Source organism: Mobula birostris, chromosome 7 (assembly GCF_030028105.1).
Source record: "Mobula birostris isolate sMobBir1 chromosome 7, sMobBir1.hap1, whole genome shotgun sequence".
In the NCBI taxonomy this organism is placed as follows: Eukaryota; Metazoa; Chordata; class Chondrichthyes; order Myliobatiformes; family Myliobatidae; genus Mobula; species Mobula birostris.
Window position 1 is genome coordinate 126672837 of NC_092376.1, and position 22955 is coordinate 126695791.

At 40.0% G+C, this 22955-nt stretch overlaps 1 protein-coding gene across 1 annotated transcript in view; it reads right to left on the reverse strand.

Moving 5' to 3' along the window:
• Nucleotides 1-22955, reverse strand: part of ablim3 (actin binding LIM protein family, member 3) — a 323415-nt gene that overhangs the window by 53956 nt on the left and 246504 nt on the right. Inside the window, exons 8-12 of the mRNA XM_072263720.1 lie at nucleotides 13337-13395; nucleotides 10340-10414; nucleotides 6319-6474; nucleotides 5158-5187; nucleotides 226-355 (exon numbers count right to left, since the gene is read on the reverse strand). Of these exons, the coding sequence (XP_072119821.1) occupies nucleotides 226-355; nucleotides 5158-5187; nucleotides 6319-6474; nucleotides 10340-10414; nucleotides 13337-13395 (450 nt within the window). The remainder of the gene's footprint in view (nucleotides 1-225; nucleotides 356-5157; nucleotides 5188-6318; nucleotides 6475-10339; nucleotides 10415-13336; nucleotides 13396-22955) is intronic.

Consider the following 22955-nt stretch of genomic DNA (forward strand, 5'->3'; position numbering starts at 1 on the left):
AGGGTCAACATTGCATGCATCTCATATAACTCTCGACACAATTATTGAACCTAAGATATTCTGGATAGACCAAGTTATATTGCAGTTCAGTTCAAATGACAGATAATACAAAAACTGTTTCATGTGCTGTGTTTATTTTCCTATAATAACAGAATATTACTTCAGATTGTTACATGTAAAAATGAATTCACCAAATCAATCTACTAGTTCAAGCTCATTCATTACCTGGTCTGTGATATTGTTGAGGTGATCGAGGCATTGTGGGAGACATTCCCTGTCGACTGTATGTTGGTGAGTCAATGTATCCAGGACTAGACGATCTTCTCTGTCTTAAATCAATCCCATCATATATGTCCTATCACAAGTCAACAGGAACATCTTTAGTATGATATCATGCAAATTGATTGTTTGGTAACAAGTTAGCAATTCATTACGTATGCTGCTTCTAGTACAGTTATTAAGGAAATGGATGCTAAATTCCTGAAGAGAGGTTGAAAAAAAATTCATAAGAAAATTTGACTCAAAGTTCCACTTAATTAAGGTAAGATGCATTAAACAGGTCATGTGACATCAGTTTTGTTGCATGACTTTACCTTGAGCAGATCCTTTATTCCCCAAAAGTTATTGAGGTCCATACGAGAAAAGTTAAAAACATAATCTTTGCATTGGAACTATTGTAGAATTCAATGAGCTGAATAAACAGATGTATAAAACACTAATCTTGGTATATTTTGATATGCAAAATTATAATATAAATTGTAGTTTTGAAACTCAACACTTTGCAATGGAGTCAGACACATTTCTGATGTCTAAAGCAATATAGCTTGCGGGAGAAATTATTTTTCAGCTCAGCCTGTTTGTAACAGATGAACCAATGCAAATTATTTGTTGCAGTAAAGATTTCCTAGCTACAGCAGATGCACTGTTAATCTAGAAATGCATTAGAATTAGATCTGTGTTCAACTGCAACCTTCAAAGAGCAGAATTACATGTATTTTAAAGTGACAACTGGTTCCATCTGTGATTCATATCTTCGTTTAATCTGGCTGGCACAAAACAGTCACTTAGCAGAGTTGGGAAGCATTTTACAGGAAGAGGGAAACAATTGAAGATAAAATTAACTCGCATGATGGTCCAAGCAGACAGTAAGTATTTGCAGTTGAGGATTTGGTGGAAATGCCCCACCAGCTCACTCAGCAAAGGAATATTGTGAGGTCAAAGAAAAAATGTATTGCATATGGCAAATAAGAATCGCAAGAGGTACATTAATTGTACATAATGCCATCAGTCTGATATGTTACCAATCTAATTAGTGTATGCATCCATACTTTATAAAAATGCATATTGTTTTCTGTCAGATTAGAGACATATACAATATCTCAAACAGTGAATATTCTAGATATTATACTGCAGCATACCCTCTTATTATCAGGAAATTATGTTTAAACTCTATAAACACAGGCTAGGCCACAATTGCATTCAGTTCTGTAAAGACTATGGACAAGGGCAAAAAACATTTAATAGAATGATTCCAAAGACGAGGGAGTGCATTTAATTTTTTTAACATGAGAGCAATTATGTTCCAAAACTTGGTGAGGTAAAAGGTAATGGAAAAAGAGTCAGAGCTTTCGAAAGGAAACATATACACATCAGAGGTAGAATAATGTGCAGGCTCCAAAGGGAGAAAGGCAAAATGGGACTTACAGGATTGAGCTAACAGGAGCCTGCACAGACTTGATGGCTGTACTGTCTTTTATGCTCTAATGATTCCATGATTCCTTATAATAAAATTAACATAGCATTTCAAATACACGTTGTCTTGAAAGTTGCATCTTTGTTTTGTAGTAAATTTAAATGTAATCATTAATTGAAATTGACAGATTAGAATATATGATTGTAATTTATAACTTAATTATTAATTTCATAATTCAAATCATGTAAAATATATTGCGGGGTGCAGAGAGACAGGCAGGAGGGTGATTAAATGAATACAAGGTTGTAAAAAATAGAAGCTATCTGTGAGTTTCTCAATCCATTTTGTTTATTGACAAACACATTTAATTTTTTAAGAGAGGCTCTTCAAAATGCAGAATATTACTGCTTCCATCTGCTTTTCAAAATGTGCCATAATGTTTCATCCTGCTGGTCAAAACTCTCATTACTAAAAGGCACAACAGGATCGCTCTAGAGTTGCCGTTTAGCTGGAGATATTGCAGTTGAGGATTTAGTGAACGTTTTTAGGGTGCGATGGTAGCCTAGCAGCTAGTTCAACACTACTACAGCTCAGGGTAGTGGAGTTTGGAATTCAATTCTGACGCCATCTGTCAGGTGTTTATACATTCTTCTCGTGGCGGTGTGGGTTTCTTCCGTAGTCCAAAGATGTACCAGTTAGTAGGTTAATTGGTCATTGTAAATTGTCCCATGATTATGCTGGGGTTAAATAGGTGGTTTGCTGGGTAGATTGACTCTTTGTGCTGGAGGGGCCTCGTCCTCGCAGAACCTCTAAATAAATTAATAATAACTTTTAATGTGACCGCCTTTCCACACCAAACAAGTTTCTCTACAATAACTGCAAGATCCACGTTACTTATTAAACTAGACATCTGCCTCTTTGATTGGATGTTTATTTTATATATTTCACTTTGCTGGATGTCCATGTTTTAGACAAATAGACACCAAATGATGGTACATTCTATCTTTAGGTTGCTAGTGTACTGTAGAAAGCAGAAGACTCTTTTATAGTTTCAGCTGGGTAGTCGGAAGCAATGATTATCCCTTGCCAATCAATATTCTTTGTGGACATTTCCACAGATGAATTTGAGGAGAAAACCAGATTGGCTTGCAATGTAAACACGAGGAAATCTGCAGATGCTGGAATTTCAAGCAACACACATAAAAGTTGCTGGTGAACACAGCAGGCCAAGCAGCATCTCTAGGAAGAGGTACAGTCGACCTTTCGGGCCGAGACCCTTCATCAGGACTAACTGAAAGAAGAGCTAGTAAGAGATTTGAAAGTGGAAGGCAGAGGGGGAGATCCGAAATGATAGGAGAAGACAGGAGGGGGAGGGATGGGGCCAAGAGCTGGACAGTTGATTGGCAAAAGGGATATGAGAGGATCATGGGACAGGAGGCTTAGGGAGAAAGAAAAGGGGGAGGGGGGAAAAAGCCCAGAGGATGGGCAAGGGGTATAGTGAAAAGGACAGAGGGAGAAAAAGGAGAGAGAGAAAAAGTACGTGTGTATATAAATAAGTAACAGATTCTGCCCCATCTCCCCCTCGTACCCCATCCGTTATTTATCTATACACACATTCTTTTTCTCTCTCTCCTTTTTCTCCCTCTGCCCCTCTCACTATACCCCTTGCCCATCCTCTGGGCTTTTCTCCCCCCTCCCCCTTTTCTTTCTCCCTAGGCCTCTTGTCCCATGATCCTCTCATATCCCTTTTGCCAATCAACTGTCCAGCTCTTGGCCCCATCCCGCCCCCTCCTGTCTTCTCCTATCATTTTGGATCTCCCCCTCCGCCTCCCACTTTCAAATCTCTTACTATCTCTTCCTTCAGTTAGTCCTGACGAAGGGTCTCGGCCCGAAACACTGACTGTACCTCTTCCTAGGGATGCTGCTTGGCCTGCTGCGTTCACCAGCAACTTTTAAGTGTGTTGCTTGGTTTGCAATGTACTGCTCTTTTAGCAGTGCTTTAGTGGAGAAATACCTACAATGCTTTGTTTATGAGCTAACCTGCCTCCAACCTCCACAACTGTGTATTAAAACACAGACATCAGAGACTGAGCTGGAGATCTGATGCCAGCCCTTCAACTGTTTTGCTGCAGTGCTGAATTCAGCTTCAAGTCCAGGGTGGAGTGCAAACTATCTGAGACCAGAGAACAGGTGAACTTTTGGTTAAGTGAACCTAAAACTGTGAGGACACGAAACACAAATTTAAACTGAAAGGGGTATTATATTTATTTATTTAGATACAGTGCAGAATAGACTCTTCAAGCCACGCTGCCGAACAATCTCCTGATTTAATCTGAGTCTAAACACAGGACAATTTACAGTGACCAATTAACCTATCAACTGGTATGTCTTTGGACTGTGGGAGGAATCTGGAGCACCCAGAGGAAGCCGACTCGATCATGGGGAGAACGTACAAACTCCTCATAGGCAGTGGCTGGAATTGAACCTGCGTTGCCGCTTTACAACTGTAAAGCGTTGTGCTAACCACTATGCTACTGTGCCACCCCAATGTAAATGGGACCCAATAGGAAATCTTTTAACACAGAGGGTGATGGATAAATGGAGTGAGATTCCATAGGAAGTTGTAGAGGTAGGTCCAAATACGATGGTTGAAAGACATTTAGATAGGTACATGTTTGGAAAAGATTTAAAGAGATATGGAACAAATACAGGCAAATAGGACTAGCTTAGATAGGTGTCTTGGTTAGCATGGATGAGTTGGTCTAAAAGGCCTGTTTCTGTACTATCAGTGATGCTGAACATCTGTATCACAGCTTCATTTACCTGACCTTAATTTAAAGATACATGCAGTTAGGTTTTTTGTTTTGTTTTATCTTCATACGATTAACTAATATCATGCTTTAAAATTATAATATTAATTTTATTCCTTTTTAGTTTTAATTAATATTACTTGAATCTACCTAACTTGCTTTTAGAGGCTTTTTAGTATCATAGACACTTTAAACTCTTCAAAGAAATCTCTGACGAGCAATGAGCTCTCAAAGTTGTGCGGGGTCTCAGAATATGCCATCTAAAATCTAATTGTACTTGTGGCATGTTCTTCAGAAGGCAGCTTTCCAGGAACTTGAGCAGCATCTGTGGTATTGTCAGCATTTCAAGTTGCAGCCCTGCATCACAACTTGACCCTTTGCCTCAAACAGATGCTGTTCAACTTGCTGAGTTCCTCCAGTGATTTGCTTTTTGTTGCTACCTTTCCCAGCATTTGTAGCCTCTCATTTCTTCAGGATTCCAGGATGACTGGGCAAATACAGGGCTGCATAAAATTCACTGAGAATCGGAAGGGAAGGAGGAAGCATGGCACTATGCTGGGCATCTGGCCCAGTAATACTGATCACTTTTATCTGTCTGTACACATGCCTCTAAATACATTGCACCTTTATAACAAACAAGAAGATTGGAATTACCTGCGAGTATGGTGACAGCATTCCAAGAGACTACAGCAGAGGAATAATAAAAGATGGCACTTAGGGTATGAACAAACCAAATGTTATAGACATTACCTTAAAGGCAAATTTCACAGCTGAGTGCTAAGTGATGGATTACTAAATGATTTTGTGCCCTGGTACTATAGTTAATTGCTGTGGAATACATAATTTGCTTTACATAATTTCCTCACTCATCATGAGATCAGAGGCTCTACTACAAATGAGTTGAAACATACTTTTATTTGCTTTGGATGAGTAGATTGTTAAAGTAACAGAAGTCATACAAGAGGTTAGTGAAAAATAAGTAATGTCGTCTTGCAGAAATCAGCAATGATGAGTAAATGAATGCAGATTAAAAATGACGTAGAAGCTACAATTACTATTCATTTAAGATACAATTACTGAAGCGCAGTTGGGTCTTTAACTTATTATGACTGAGGGCACTGACTAATATACTGACTAGGATCCTTCTTTTTGCTGCTGACAATATTTTAATGAAAAGATAATGCAGTATATAAAAACGTTAGATGTTTATTTCTTCACTTTTCTGCTATAGCTCTCCTGGAAGTGTAACCCAGTTCTTTGTGAAGTTCTGTGAATATTTGAATGATTTCTACAAGTGCTGAATGCTATTAAAAAAAAGTTCCACATAAGTTCATACAGCGCCCAATCATCAGATGAATTCTCAAATCTATATTACATTTGGATTTTAGATATTCTTAAGGAAATATGATTAGTTAAATAGCTGTTCACCAATGCTTTTGACAAGTTTGACAAAACATTAAAAAGGTAGATTTTTAAAAAGTGCCTTCAAATTCAGCCTGTTGTGACATTCAATTATCTTTATACATTTAATGAATGATGTTGGTTATGTGAAATTAAGATTTATGTTTTTAAAATTTTCAAGCTATTGCACAGATTTGCATAAAGGCATCAACTTTTTAACTGATGCGCTTCAGAATGCCACGAGCATGCAGAGAAGGAATTATCATTCCTCCTTTCCCATCCCATCAAGGTAGATAGGAACAAAATGAGAGCAAGTCATACACTTAGCTTGTGTAATGTTTAAATCAAAAAGTCTTTAAATGATGTGGAGAAATGACCATTCCATGCGAAGCAAATTGGTAAGTTGCACAGTACCTCCCCAAAACTGTATCTTTCAAGTCTGTCTTCTGATGCAGATTTTTGATATTGTTCATAGGAAACCAGATCGGGACGTTGAACGTCATAGATAGTTTTAACTTTGGGAAGAGCGGCCAGATCCCTATAGTCAAGTATTTCATTATCCACTTTTGCCTAAGATAAGGATAGAGGAAAGAGGACAAAAGAAGGAATCAAAAGAAGCTGTCAGATACAAAGAAACAATCATTTCAAAGGAAACAGTTCAAATTGATTTTTGAAGTTACAGGTATTAGTTCCTGAAACATACACAATGAAGATATTAAATACTGTCTATGCACAGATAAGAGCTTGAGATTTTAATGACAGAGAGAATGAAGAGATTTGTTAGGGTGGCCATAACTAGCACAAGTTAAAAGACACTAGCAAGTCTTATTAAGCATAGGAAAGAGGTATTTGTAGGTTGATGTTCTTGTGTTATATGCAGTGGGGGTGGCGGGTGGGGGTTTGGGGGTTTGATGATCGTGTTGCTGTTCTTTTTCTCTGTGTGAGGGGGGATGTGGGTTTGCTATTTCTGTCTGCACTGACTTGCATTTTTTTCTTTCGTGGCAATCTGGAGAAGAAGAATCACAGAGTCATTAACTTTGATAATAAATGAACCTTTGAACATTTTGAACCTTTGGAACTAGTACACTGAGTGATTTGTCCTTCTGGAGAGAAGTTCCCTACATTTTGTGATATCTTTTTTATATTTAATGGAAAATGGAATAATAATTTCACAATTGTAAATTAGTGGAATTTTAGAATGCGATCTTTGAAACACTTAAATCCCACAAAATAAAATGGTATTTGCTCTTCCGACATAATATTTCAACAGAATTGGTCACAGATATTATAAAGGATAATCAGACTATTGAGAGAGAAGTTTCTCTCAGAAGCTCCTTTCAAGCCTGATAAGAGTTTTTTGAGGAGGTGACCAGGCATACAGATGAGGGTAGTGCAGTGGATGTGATCTACATGGATTTTAGTAAGGCATTTGACAAGGTTCCACACGGTAGGCTTATTCAGAAAGTCAGAAAGCATGGGATGCAGGGAAGTTTGGCCAGATGGATTCAGAATTGGCTTGCCTGCAGAAGGCAGAGGGTGGTGGTGGAGGGAGTACATTCAGATTGGAGGATTGTGACTAGTGGTGTCCCACAAAGATCTGTTCTGGGACCCCCTCTTTTCATGATTTTTATTAACGACCTGGATGTGGGGGTAGAAGGGTGGGTTGGCAAGTTTGCAGACGACATAAAGGTTGGTGGTGTTGTAGATAGTGTAGACGATTGTTGAAGATTGCAGAGAGACATTGATAGGATGCAGAAGTGGGCTGAGAAGTGGCAGATGGAGTTCAACCCGGAGAAGTGTGAGGTGGTACACTTTGGAAGGACAAACTCCAAAGCAGAGTACAAAGTAAATGGCAGGATACTTGGTAGTGTGGAGGAGCAGAAGGATCTGGGGGTACATATCCACAGATCCCTGAAAGTTGCCTCACAGGTAGATAGGGTAGTTAAGAAAGCTTATGGGGTGTTAGCTTTCATAAATTAAGGGATAGAGTTTAAGAGTCGCAATGTAATGATGCAGCTCTATAAAACTCTGGTTAGGTCATACTTGGAGTACTGTGTCCAGTTCTGGTCACCTCACTTTAGGAAGGATGTGGAGGCATTGGAAAGGGTACAGTGGAGATTTACCAGGATGCTGCCTAATTTAGAGAGTATGGATTATGATCAGAGATTAAGGGAGCTAGGGCTTTACTCTTTGGAGAGAAGGAGGATGAGAGGAGACATGATAGTGGTGTACAAGATATTAAGAGGAATAGATAGAGTGGGTACCACTGCTCAATACAAGAGGACATGGCTTTAAGGTAAGGGGTGGGAATTTCAAGGGGGATTTTAGAGGAAGGTTTTTTTCTCAGAGAGTGGCTGGTGCGTGGAATGCACTGCCTGAGTCAGTGGTGGAGGCAGATACACTAGTGAAGTTTAAGAGCCTACTAGACAGGTATATGGAGGAATTTAAGGTGGGGGGTTATATGGGAGGCAGGGTTTGTGGGTGGGCACAACATTGTGGGCCGAAGGGCCTGTAATGTGCTGTACTGTCCTATGTTCAATGTCTGCGTTGTGGAACGACCTCCACAAATTCTACTTTCACACTTTCAAGATCATAAACTTACAGATCACTCTGTGGCTATAAGGCTCAGAATTGGTCTCAGCAGCACAGCAATGGATAACTTGAGGCAATATAGTGTTCTAGATAGACCACATAGACTGATTCTTGCATCTATTTTGTTCACCATTGACAAATTTCCAGCTCGGCCTGAAACGTCGACTGTACCTCTTCCTAGAGATGCTGCCTGGCCTGCTGCATTCACCAGCAACTTTGATGTGTGTTGCTTGGATACTAAAAAGATTGGTTAGGCTTTTAAATGAAGACAAATGGAACCCAAGTACTTGCTTTACTTGCTTGTCGTCGATACTTGAAGACACATCAGAAGCAGTATTGAGGCTGTGCATCTTTCAGGCCCAGGGTGTAGCCCTGCAAAATTGATTCTTTTGCCTCTGGCAGAACACACAATAGAACTTCATTGTCTAGATTTCTGACTGCGGCTTCAGGAAATGTGGTTGATAACATCAGTATGTTACTGGCCAATTTGATCCTCTTCATGCGTATAGGATGACTTTGTTAATAGTTACAATTGCAGATGTTTACAGATCTCTTCTGGGCTGTTTACAGTAAATCAGGATGCGGAACATGAATGAACACTTCATTAGTTCATGTTCCAAGCCTCACTATTGTTTTCCAAGTGTTCTTTGAACTCCTGAGAAAGATGTATTTCAAACTTCACAAGCTTCAGAACAATCCTTCAGACCATCCTTTGGGCTTACCTTGACTGTAGCCTGTCCTACAAAATGAATCTTACAGCTCAAATATTTGAGGTTTTATCCTGACCACGGATGTCAGGTATGAGGAGTTAACATTCTCCAAGGTGCTTCAGTCTCTGCTCATGTGTCAAAGATATGCTGATAAAGGCAATTGACTATTGTAAATTATCCCTATGTGAGTGATTACAAGGAACTAGAAGAAGGGATGAAGTTGATGAGAATGCTCTGAGAGCTAACATGGAATCCACATGCCAACCTGGCTCCTCCTATGTTCTGAGAAATGATGAGAAATATGAAATAATTTGTACAAGGTTTGAGGGAGCAGACTGCCTTTAAAGTACGTTGAGATAAAACATATGTCTTTTATTAGTCTGCAGGTAGAGACTGGCAGATCCCTTTCACTTAACAACTCATATCAGTCCATTTTTCAAATTAGACTTAATTTTTAAAACAAAAGAAATTCTGCAGATGCTGGAAACCTAAAGCAAAACACACAAAATGCTGGAGGAACTCAGCAGGTCAGGAGAATGGACCGCAGGAGGAGGGGACTATAGCGGAGGTGGCAGATAGGTGAGAAGAGGAAAGAGGCCATAGTAGGGAGTAGAAGAAGTGGGGAGGGGGAGGGAATTTTTTTTTCTGGAAGGGGAAATCCATATTTGTGCCATCAGGTTGGAAGTCACACAGACAAAATATAAAGTGTTGCTCCTCCACTCTGAGGGTGGCCTCATTGTGGCATAAGAGGAGGCCATGGACTGACAAGTTGGAACAGGAACAGGAATCAGAATTAAAATGTTTGGCCACTAGGAAATTCCGCTTTTGCCGGATGGAGTGAAGGTGCTCAACTAGGTGGTCCCCCAGCTTACGACGGATCTCACCAATGTAGAGGAGATCGCACTGGAAGCACTGGATACAATCGGTGATCCCAGTAGGTTCGCAGGTGAAGTGTTGCCTCACATGGAAGGACTGTTTGGGGCTCCAAATGGAGGTGAATGGACAGGTGTAGCATTTTGGCTGCTTGCAGGGTTAAGTGCTGGGAAGGACGAATGAACAAAGGAATTCCCTTATTTATTTTTAAAACTTGGTTTTGTCACAGGAGAGTTTTCAGTAGTGCACAATATACTTACACAGATAACGCGATTCGGAGATCCTGAAATACTGGATCCTGGAGGAGAGATTGAGGCTTCTGAAGCACGCCTGTGCTGTAAAGAAGTCGATAAAATTCATTTTGACATGTTTTCATGCAACCAAAACTGTCGTATACACAGACAAAGCCTACAGTGTTAACAGGCCAGTACAATTTTTTTTCATGCAACTTTTATTATTTGGCCCTTCCAAAGACAATGCTGTGCTGGGGAATTTATTAACTTTTTGAAAACTGATACATTAAGCTATGTTATTTGATCAGTCCCCATTCTGGCTCCAGTTGCTTCTACACAAAGCCTTTCCGGTCTACACTGAAACCTCTCTGACCTCTTACTGAGCTTTCTAGCCTAGCCAGTGAGCCAGCTCTACCGAAGTTAAGTAGGGCTATATAGCTTGAAAACTACAATACAGCAAAAAACAAATTCACTCTAATCTACCATTCTTCAGCTCACCAATAAAGACACAGCAAATTATGCAAATTATGATTCTCTAACTTGCAGCCTAACTATATTGCATTTCGTGGGGAAAAAAGGGCAGAAGGGAGGGGGGTGCTGTTGTTTGGGCTTTTTGCATTCACTGGAATACATTTTCTCAGACATTAGGAATTCTCTATATTTGCATTTTATGTGACTGGATGGTACAGACTATCTGCATGGTCTAGACATGCAGCTTTCCTGAAGCTTTGGTGATGATTTTGATAAAGGAAATGGCTGCGGCTGCCTGACTCGTTACAATAAAGCTTTTGGTGTTACAGAGACACTACCAATTTCTTTCTCACAACTTTTCAGTTCTGTACAGGTTGCTAAGACGGTAATGCCCCAGATGCTTGTAAATTGTAAGGTAATCCATCTGAACATAAAGATACATACAGACTCTCCAATGTACATTCACCTTTATAAAGCCTACAGTGATTGTTTAGGACTCCAATATTTAAACAAAAGGATTAAAAAAAGAGAACTACACTGCAGAATTATTAAAAATGATGCAATATTAAGAAGTCTGAATATGACACAAAAATTGGTGGTGTTGTGGACAGCAAGGAAATTTTTCTAAGCCTACAGCAGGATATACTGTAAATCAGATGGAAAGTTGGGTTGAGTGTTGGCAAATGGAATTTATCCTAACAAATGCAAGGTAACGTACTTTGGGAAGTCAAAAAGGGATGGGACATATACAGTAAAAGTTAGGGCACCAGGGAATGTTGATGAACAGAGGGAGGATCTTGGGGTTCAAGTCCATAGGTTCCTGAAAGTAGAATACAGATAGATATGAGGCAAAGAAATCATTAGACATGCTTGCCTTTATTGGTTGGGGTATGGAATGTAAAAGCTGGGATGTTAATGTTGCAACTTTACAAAACACTGTTCAGTTGGAGTATTGTGTACATTTCTTGTGGCTACACTATAGGATGAATATAACTTCACTGGAAAGAGTGCAGTGTAGATTCACAAGGATTCTATCTGAGTTACAGGACGTTGGTTATGGGGACAGATTGGATAGGCTGGGTTTGTTTATCTTGGAATGAAGGACACAGTACTGATTTAGTAAAAGTATATAAAAATTATAAGAAACAGAGAGCGTAGGTAGAATTTTTTCCCCATTATTCAGGTATCAAAAACAAGAGGGAAAAAGCTTGGTGTAGAAGGAAGATTAAAGGGGATTTGCTGGGGGAAGTTCTTTTACACAGAGAGTAGTTGATATTTGGAACTCATCTGCCTGTGAAGGTGCTGGAGTTGGATGCAATTACTACCATTAAGAGACACTTAAACACATATATAAGAAAACAAACTAAATTGGGTAAATAGAATTAGTGTAGATGGCAAAAAGATTAGCACAGTGGTGGTAGAAGGGCCCATTTCTGTGTTGTACAATCTTGAAAAAACATCAAAGGTTAATTTGTAAAACACAGAACAATATAACCTATGGGAAGTCTGGAAATCATGCAAGTACGAGGGGTGATTGATAAGTTTGTGGCCTAAGGTAGCAGGAGATGAGTTATACAGCTCTTGTTACATGCACATGCAGTTCAACTCTTTGAGTGATTATGCAGAAAGTTTGAGGTTAATAACTCATTAGAGGTGATTGATAAGTTCATGGCCTAAGGTAGAAGGAGATGAGTTATTAACTTCAAACTTTCTGCATTACCACTCAAAGAGTTGAAATGCATGTGCATATAACAAGAGCTGTATAACTCATCTCATTCTACCCTGGGCCACGAACCTATCAATCACCCCCGCTGTGGGGACTTTCTGGAGGTCCAAGATCCGTATGCTCCACCACTGCTGGACTGTGCATATAAATGTAGGAGGGACTATGTTGAAAAATAAATGTGCTAGTTTTTCTAAAATTGACTCCTTCTACCTTAGGCCACGAACTTATCAATCACCCATCTGTGGACACTTTCTGGAGGTCCAAGATCCATATGCTCTACGACCGCTGGACTAGGTGTGTAAATGTAGGAGGGGACTATGTTGAAAAATAAATGTACTAAGTTTTCTAAAATTGATTCCTTCTACCCTAGGCCACAAACTTATCAATCACCCCTCTTTAGTGCCTAATGTTCTAGGTATCAAAGATTTCTGGATTTCAAATGTGTTGGCATAAGGATGTTTTGTTCCTTCAAATAACTGGCAGTTACCAGTGCTTTGAATGGAATGCAGATGGGCTTCCTTGACATGTCTGCCCGTTGTGCCTACAGAAAACTAAAATGCTTATCAGTTCAGAAAGCGATGTAAGGTGCCTTTGCTTTTAATTGGCGGGAAAAAGAAAAAGAAAACTTTATCAGTAAATCTTATTTTAACTATAGCTGTCTTTGATTATATCAGGACCCAAATTCCTTACACTGAATTAACATTTCACACAGAAAGCATAGGTTTAACTAGGAAATATTTCCGTCTTGCAGATGTAACTTTAGAAATTAATAGGTCATTTCTGTAGTAGTATTTGTGATGTTTAGGTAGCCAGTGTGTTATACCTACCCGTAGCTTCTTTTCCATTCTAGCAGACTGTTTACAAAGGGGATGCCATACTTCGCAGCCTGAAATAGAAAGGGAAACAAATCATGCCTAATATGTACAAATTTATACAATTTTGTCACTTTATGATCAGGCAGTAATCCAAAATGAACGGTGCCTTTCCCATCAATTGAATACTCTACAGATTGATTTTGTAGGTTCCAGTTCAGCCTCAACAAAAGGGATTAAGACGGAACTCATGTCAATATAGCCTGGGAAATCCCTGAATTTTTGGCAATGGCACACTATCTGCACTTGGCACTGTGGAACAACTATCTGAACATATAGGAAGTTACTTTATAATGTGCTCTCTAATAGAACGCTATGGGATTTATTTTCAAAATTATTAAGTTCTTGCTACTATAATGTTGATCCAACAAAGTCACAAGCTCCTTATTACTTTTAAGAATTCATAAATCTTGCAGTTACAATTTTCATGAAACTGTTCGAAACATAATGCACTTGGTGTTTGTTTTCCTAGTACAAAATATCTTCGAAGTTCCAAATGATCATGTGTGCAAGAAAGGTGAGTAATCCCTGGACATGCTTTAACAAAGCTTGTACCCTGCAGCCAATTTATGAAACCACATTCTCTGGGAAAGCAGTTGGTACAAGTCTGAACAGGTTATAGAAACTGCTAAACCAAAGAAGAAAGATTCATAAATAAACTGGAAAATTTTTGAATCAATGCACAATTTATACTTGATATTTCCAATTAAAAATTTACACCATAATGTGTACTCTTCTTGCTAATACTGATTTTCTTTTTTAAAAAATTTACCTGGTTGAGGCAAATTATGAACAAGTGTTATTACAACTTCAACAATCTTATCTTCTTCATTCAAAGTCTCTGGTAGTAAATTACCATGTCAACAGCTTGCATTAATCAGGCATTTTAAACATAGTGTAGCAATTATCAAATACCAAGCCTTGCAAAGAAATGTAATAATAAGTGGGCAAACACTTCGGCAAATGGATAGATTCCAAGGTACATCTTGAAAAAAAAAGAATGGTAAAGAAAGAAAATAGGAAGAAATTTCAATAATAAAGGTCTGGCAGTTGACAGCAATTTGACAAAATAAATTATGAATTAAAGAAGAAATGTCAGAAGAGCGTAAGGCTAGAGGAGGTAGTTACAAAGTTAGAGAGGACTGGCAGAACCATAGAGGGATCTTGAAAGGACAGAATGATGAGAATTTCAAAGTGGACATTCTGCTATACCAGTAGTTGAGGTGGGTCCATTTGCACAAGACTGAATAAAGGATAGGACTTGGTGTGAATTAGGACCTATATGTTAAAGTTTTGATGAGAAACTGCAAAACCAAGGAAGACAAATTCATAAATAAAATAAATAATTCAGAAGAAAAGAAAAACTTAAGAAACGTTCAGAGAGCTAGGTTAGGGATCTAAAACATTATAAGGCTAACAGGAAGGAGCTTAAGAAGGAAATTAGGAGAGCCAGAAGGGGCCATGAGAAGGCCTTGGCGGGCAGGATTAAGGAAAACCCCAAGGCATTCTACAAGTACGTGAAGAGCAAGGGGATAAGACGTGAAAAAATAGAACCTATCAAGTGTGACAGTGAGAAAGTGTGTATGGAACCGCAGGAAATAGTAGAGGTACTAAATGAATACTTTACTTCAGTATTCACTATGGAAAAGGATCTTGGTGATTGTAGTGATGACTTGCAGCGGACTGAAGAGCTTCAGCATGTAGATATTAAAAAAGAGGATGTGCTGGAGCTTTTGGAAAGCATCATATTGGATAAGTTGCTGGGACTGGATGAGATATACCCTAGGCTACTGTGGAAGATGAGGGAGGAGATTGCTGAGCCTCTAGTGATGATCTTTGCATCATCAATGGGGACGGGAGACGTTCCGGAGGATTGGAGGGTTGCGGATGTTGTTCCCTTATTCAAGTAAGGGAGTGGAGATAGCCCAGGAAATTATAGACCAGTGAGTCTTACATCAGTGGTTGGTAAGTTGATGGAGAAGATCCTGAGAGGCAGGATTTATGAACATTTGGAGTGGTATAATATGACTAGGAATAGTCAGCATGGCTTTGTCAAGGGCAGGTCGTGCCTTACGAGCCTGATTGAATTTTTTGAGGATGTGACTAAACACATTGATGAAGGAAGAGCAGTAGATGTAGTGTATATGGATTTCAGCAAGGCATTTGATAAGGTACCCCATGCAAGGCTTATTGAGAAAGTAAGGAGGCAAGGGATCCAAGGAGACATTGCTTTGTGAATCCAGAACTGACTTGCCCACAGAAGGCAAAGAGTGGTTGTAGATGGGTCATATTCTGCATGGAGGTTGGTGACCACTGGTGTGCCTCAGGGATCTGTTCTGGGACCCTTACTCTTCGTGATTTTTATAAATGACCTGGACGAGGAAGTGGAGGGATGGGTTGCTGATGACACAAAGGTTGGGGGTGTTGTGGATAGTGTGGAGAGCTGTCAGAGGTTACAGCGGGACATTGATAGGATGCAAAACTGGGCTGAGAAGTGACAGATGGAGTTCAACCCAGGTAAGTGTGAAGTGGTTCATTTTGGTAGGTCAAGTATGATGGCAGAATATAGTATTAATGGTAAGACTCTTGGTAGTGTGGAGGATCAGAGGGATCTTGGGGTCCGAGTCCATAGGACGCTCAAAGAAGCTGTGCAGGTTGACTCTGTGGTGTATTGGCCTTCATCAATTGTGGAACTGAATTTAGGAGCTGAGAGGTAATGTTGCAGCTATATAGGACTCTGGTCAGACCCCACTTGGAGTACTGTGCTCATTTCTGGTCACCTCACTACAGGAAGGATGTGGAAACCATAGAAAGGGTGCAAAGGAGATTTACAAGGATGTTGCCTGTATTGGGGGGGGGCATGCCTTATGAAGTGAACTTGGCCTTTTCTCCTTGGAGTGACGGAGGATGAGAGGTGACCTGATAGAGGCGTATAAGATGATGAGAGGCATTGATCGTGTGGATAGTCAGAGGCTTTTTCCCAGGGCTGAAATGGCTGCCACAAGAGGACACAGGTTTAAGGTGCTTGGGAGTAGATACAGAGAGCTGTCAGAGGTAAGCTTTTTATGCAGAGAGTGGTGAGTGCGTGGAATGGGCTGCCAGCAACGGTGGTGGAGGCGGATACGATTGGGTCTTTTAAGAGACCTTTGGATAGGTACACGGAGCTTAGAAAAATAGAGGGCTATGGGTAAGCCTAGTAATTTCTAAGGTAAGGACATGTTCAGCAAAACTTTTTGGGCCGAAGGGCCTGTATTGTGCTGTAGGTTTTCTATGTTTCTATATTTCTATAAGATGGAAGTTACGTTAACAAATACAAGATTTATGTAATATAGAGGACGTGAGGTTGAAGTGGAAGCAATAAGTGTGAAGATATTTAAAATAAACTGGTTTGGAAATTGATGACCTGAAGTAGAAGCAGAGTCAGATGGTACTATAGATTTGTAAACACATTGCTTATTGATTGTCAATTAGAAGATTAAGGATGTAAATGGATTGGTTCAACCATAGGTACAGCCTAGAGAAAGAGATTAAGATTCTGGTAGGTACTAAAGACAATGACTTTTGGCTTTTCAATAACTTGTATGCCTTCTTTTGCACTACTATGGAATGTCTAGCAATTTGTCAAGTTCAAAGGGACACTGAAAAGACTCATGTAAAATACTTCACTGACCCATGTGGGAGAAACAATCTTACCAAATTAGTTTTATTTTTGACTTGGATACTAACTGTGAAAAGGATCAAGTTCTAAGGCAAATTTCTCACCAAGTTGTCAGGATAAGAAGAACAAATGAGCTGAAAGTTCATCAAGCAGATCAGAAGAAGAGCAAACCAGTGAATAATATAATAATGAATCCTGACGAAGGGTCTCGGCCCGAAAAGTCTACTGTAACTCTTCCTATAGATACTGCCTGGCCTGCTGCGTTCACCAGCAATTTTTATGTGTGTTGCTTGAAATATACAGGGATGTTGCTTAATTGACCAGTAGGTCCTTTCAGTCAGATGCAAATTTGATTTAGTTAGTCCATCATTTAATATAGTCAGTTGTGAGCAAGTATCTTGGTTCCACGACTTCATCCATATCTGCTGAGATGATGTGACACATAGAAAGTTTGTGTCCTTAATCTGTATTTATGCATTCAAACTTCTGGACACTCTAACTTTCCATAAACTTTCAAGAAAACTTTCTGTTGCCCTTATCTTCATATGTTACACTTCAACAGTGACCATGAGCAAGAAAAATTTGAGACACAGAACTCATTTAAATACCCAACAATAAGGCTCCCAAGTTTTCAGCAACTTTAAAAGGACATTAGTGAGCTCTGAACAGGATATTGCTAGATACAGTATGTGACAACCAAGACATTGCTCTGCCTAGTGAATGTTGTGACCCAGATCAAACCATGGACCAGATCACCCGAATTTGCACTTACTGTAAACTTGATGGATATAGAAACATAGAAACATAGAACATAGAAAATAGGTGCAGGAGTAGGCCATTCGGCCCTTCGAGCCTGCACCGCCATTTATTATGATCATGGCTGATCATCCAACTCAGAACCCCGCCCCAGCCTTCCCTCCATACCCCCTGATCCCCGTAGCCACAAGGGCCATATCTAACTCCCTCTTAAATATAGCCAATGTACTGGCCTCAACTGCTTCCTGTGGCAGAGAATTCCACAGATTCACCACTCTCTGAGTGAAGAAGTTTTTCCTAATCTCGGTCCTAAAAGGCTTCCCTTTTATCCTCAAACTGTGACCCCTTGTTCTGGACTTCCCCAACATCGGGAACAATCTTCCTGCATCTAGCCTGTCCAATCCCTTTAGGATTTTATACGTTTCAATCAGATCCCCCCTCAATCTTCTAAATTCCAACGAGTACAAGCCCAGTTCATCCAGTCTTTCTTCATATGAAAGTCCTGCCATCCCAGGAATCAATCTGGTGAACCTTCTTTGTACTCCCTCTATGGCAAGGATGTCTTTCCTCAGATTAGGGGACCAAAACTGCACACAATACTCCAGGTATGGTCTCACCAAGGCCTTGTACAACTGCAGTAGTACCTCCCTGCTCCTGTACTCGAATCCTTTCGCTATAAATGCCAGCATACCATTCGCCTTTTTCACCGTCTGCTGTACCTGCATGCCCACTTTCAATGACTGGTGTATAATGACACCAAGGTCTCATTGCACCTCCCCTTTTCCTAATCGGCCACCATTCAGATAATAATCTGTTTTCCTATTTTTGCCACCAAAGTGGATAACTTCACATTTATCCACATTAAATTGCATCTGCCATGAATTTGCCCACTCACCCAACCTATCCAAGTCACTCTGCATCCTCTTAGCATCCTCCTCACAGCTAACACTGTCACCCAGCTTCGTGTCATCCGCAAACTTGGAGATGCTGCATTTAATTCCCTCATCCAAGTCATTAATATATATTGTAAACAACTGGGGTCCCAGCACTGAGCCTTGCGGTACCCCACTAGTCACCGCCTGCCATTCTGAAAAGGTCCCGTTTATTCCCACTCTTTGCTTCCTGTCTGCTAACCAATTCTCCATCCACATCAATACCTTACCCCCAATACCATGTGCTTTAAGTTTGCACACTAATCTCCTGTGTGGGACCTTGTCAAAAGCCTTTTGAAAATCCAAATATACCACATCCACTGGTTCTCCCCTATCCACTCTACTAGTTACATCCTCAAAAAATTCAATGAGATTCGTCAGACATGATTTTCCTTTCACAAATCCATGTTGACTTTGTCCGATGATTTCACCGCTTTCCAAATGTGCTGTTATCACATCTTTGATAACTGACTCCAGCAGTTTCCCCACCACCGACGTTAGGCTAACCGGTCTATAATTCCCCGGTTTCTCTCTCCCTCCTTTTTTAAAAATAATCAAGATACACTCTTTCTCCCATTAATCCATATAATAGCTTATTTAGTTTTACAGATGTTCCTCTGGTTGTATACAGGAAGACTTATCAGAAGATTAAAGAGGCATCAAATATGAAGAGAAATGGTTTATTCATAAAGCAAAATGTCTTTATAAACACTTGGATTTGAATTCTACATAATGAACTGTATTATATTATTGAATATATTTTGAAAGCGAAGCAAAGTCCATAAACTTTAAGACACCATAAAAGTAGAATTATGTGATATCACAGGTTAGGTCATTTGAAGTTTTTCAGCACTTTCAAGTGATAGATATTAAAATGTCCCAGTGAAGAGGCGTTTTCATTTGCAAGGCAAGGAAACAGAAAATGAACAGTAATCATTATCATGGAACTTAAGATATTCATACAATTCCCCAAAGAGGAGGAATGGCCACAGGTAGGTTTACAGTCAAATTTCTCTCTAACCCTCCCCAATGTACAGAAGGATTCCAGAAGGATTTCAAAATACATTTAATGCACTTAACATTAATTATCTTTGACCGGTTACTTCTATTTAGGTGTACATTCAGCGTTTCAACCGAACCAGAACAACATTCTGTCACACTCACTTGGTACTGATGCAATGAAATTAAACTTTTCTTCTTTAAAGGACAGGTCATCATTCTCTCCACTTATTTGAATAGTGAAGAAAATAACCACGCTCTGCCAGTTCAGTGTTCAATTACTTACATCTTATCTCGATTTTAAGTCACTTTGTATAGGAATTCTTACAATTCAAATGGACATGTGATGAAAATGCAATTGGTGATCAGAATCTGGAATTCCATTCACATGAAGTATTCTAATAAGGGCCCTGTCATTAAATTTTCCTCGGTTGACAGTAAATCTGCCTTATTAACACTGGATAGCAAAAATATTGCTCTTCTGTTCCACTTGAACTGAAATATGAGTGGTAATTAAATGATCTGCTGTTAGTCAAACACTATATGCTTCACTGGCACCGTAAAACAACAAATTTCACGACATCTGTCAGAGATAATAAACCTGATTCTCAATCTACCATAAGGAATTATTATCTGGAAGCATTAAAAAAAAATCCAAAGGAAGCTTACACAATATTAATTGGGGTAACCAAATATTATTCTTAAAAACTTAAATGGGTGGGAGCTTGATGTACTAACTTGCCCATGAAATGAATCTAACATTTCTACTGGACTTGTTTATAGATTGCAATTACAATGTTCAAAGCTTGAAGGCAGAAGGGTGTGCAGGACACGCCTGTCTCATTTTTCCCTGGAGCTGACAGACTCTCTGGGTCTGCTAAATCTTTATCAGATTCTTCTCCTATCCCTAAAGCCCGATTCCAGCCTGACCTACCCATCAGCGGTGGATATTTTTCATCCCACACCAAACAGCAGCAATGAGTCAACTTTATGTTTATGGCTTAGGAGGAAATACTGTCATTCTATGCTAATTTAAAAACAAAACTCAGTCAGAGACTTCCGATTTTGGAATTTAGAGCAACATAATCTGCTGGAAGATCTCAGCAGGCTGAGCAGCATCAGCGGAAGGAACAAGATTGTTGACATTTTGGGCTGAAACCCTGCATCGGGACCAAGAGTGGAGAGGTGAGATGGCCAGAGGGAGAAGGGAAGTGACACGAAAGGACTCCGAGGTGATTGGTACAATTAAGATGATAGATAGGCAGGTAGCACCATGTAGGGGAGGTGAGTGGGGTTGAAGTTGGAGGACTGTGGCAGGCGAATGATAGATGGAAACAAAGAGAGAAATGGAAAAAAAAACGATGGAGTAAGGTGAGTGGAATGGAGTGTGAAGATAGGAGACAGCTGCTGGAGGGGAATAAGCAGAAACAACGGTGGTAAATTCTGATATCAAGTATAAGTAAAAAGAAATAGGAGCAGGAGTAGGTCATCTAGCCTCTCGAGTCTGCTCCACATTTCAATAAGATCATGGCTGATCTGCCATGGACTCAGCTTCACGTACCTGCATTTTCCTGATAATCCTTAAATTTCCTGCTATGCAAAAAAAATCTAACTGTGTTTTAAATATATTAATATGGTAACCTCTACTGCTTCCTTGGGCAGAGATTTCCACAGATTCACCACTCTCTGTGAAAAGCAGTATATTCTCATCTATGTCCTAAATCTAGCCTTCAAATCTTCAAAGTTCAAAGTTCAAAGTCAATTTATTATCAAAGTACATATATGTCACCATATATAACCCTGAGTTTCATTTTCTTGCAGGCATACTCAGTAGGTCCATAATAGAATCAATGAAAAACTGCACCGACTTGGGCATTCAGCCAGAGAAGAGAGCACATGAGCGGTAGGGATCCCTGATGACAGATCTGCTTTCCTGCGACAATGCATCATGTGGATGTGCTCAATGGTGAGGAGGGACTGGGCCATATCCACTACTTTTTGAAGGATTTTCCATTCAAGGCCATTGGTACTATCATACCAGACTGTGATACAGCCAGTCAATATACTCCACACATCTATATACAGCCAGTCAATATACACCACACATCTATAGAAGTTTGTCAAAGTTTTAGATGCCGTGCCGAATCTTTGCTAACTACTAAGGAAGTGGAGGCTTTTCACATAATTGTACTTATATGCCAGACCCAGGACAGATCCCCCAAACTAACAACAAAGAGAATATTCAATGTTGCTGACCCTCTCCACCTCTGATACTCTGGTGAGGACTGGCTCATGGACTTCTGGTTTCCTTCTTAAGTCAATAATCAGCTCCTTAGTCTTGCTGACATTGAGCAAGAGGTTGTTGCTGTGACACCACCTAGCCAGATTTTCCATCTCCCTCCTATACGATGATTAGTCACCATCTTTCATTCAGCCTTCAACAGTGGTGTAATCAGCAAATATGAATATGGCATTGGAGCTGAGCTTAGCCACACAGTCATACGTGTAAAATGAGTAGAGCAGGGGGCTAAGCACACAGCCTTGTGGTGCACTGTACTGATAGAAATGGTGGAGGAGACGTGTTGCAAATCCTAACTGGCTGAGGTCTGCAAGTGAGGAAATTGAGGATCCAATTGTACAAGGAGGTATTGAGGCTAAAGCCTTGAAGTTTATTGATTAATTTTGAGGGGATGATGGTATTGAATGCTGAGCTGTAGTTGATAGAGGACATCCTGATGCAAGCAGCTTTACTGTCCAGATGATCTAGGGTTGAGTGAACACCAATGAGATGGCATTTGCTGTGGACCTGTTGCTCCAGAAAGCAAAATGGAGATGATCCAAGTCACCTTTCAGCAGGAGTTGATAAGTTTCATCACCAACCTCTCAAACCACTTCATCAGTGGTTGTAAGTGCTACTGGATGATAGTCATTGAGGCAGGTTATCACACTCTTCTTAGACACCGGTGTAATTGAAGCCTGCTTGAAGCAGGCAGGTATCTCAGACTGCTGAAGTGAGAGGTTAAAAATCTTAGTGAACACTCCAGCCAGTTGATCAGCGCAGGTCTTTAGAACTTGGCCAGTTTTCTCTTCTGGGCCAGATGCTTTTCGTGAGTTCACCCTCTTGAAGGCTGCTCAGACGTTGGTCTCAGAGACTGATTATTAGGGGCTGTGAGAGTTCGTGATGGCTTCTCCAGGTTTTGATGGTCAAAGTGAGCATAGAAGGCATAGA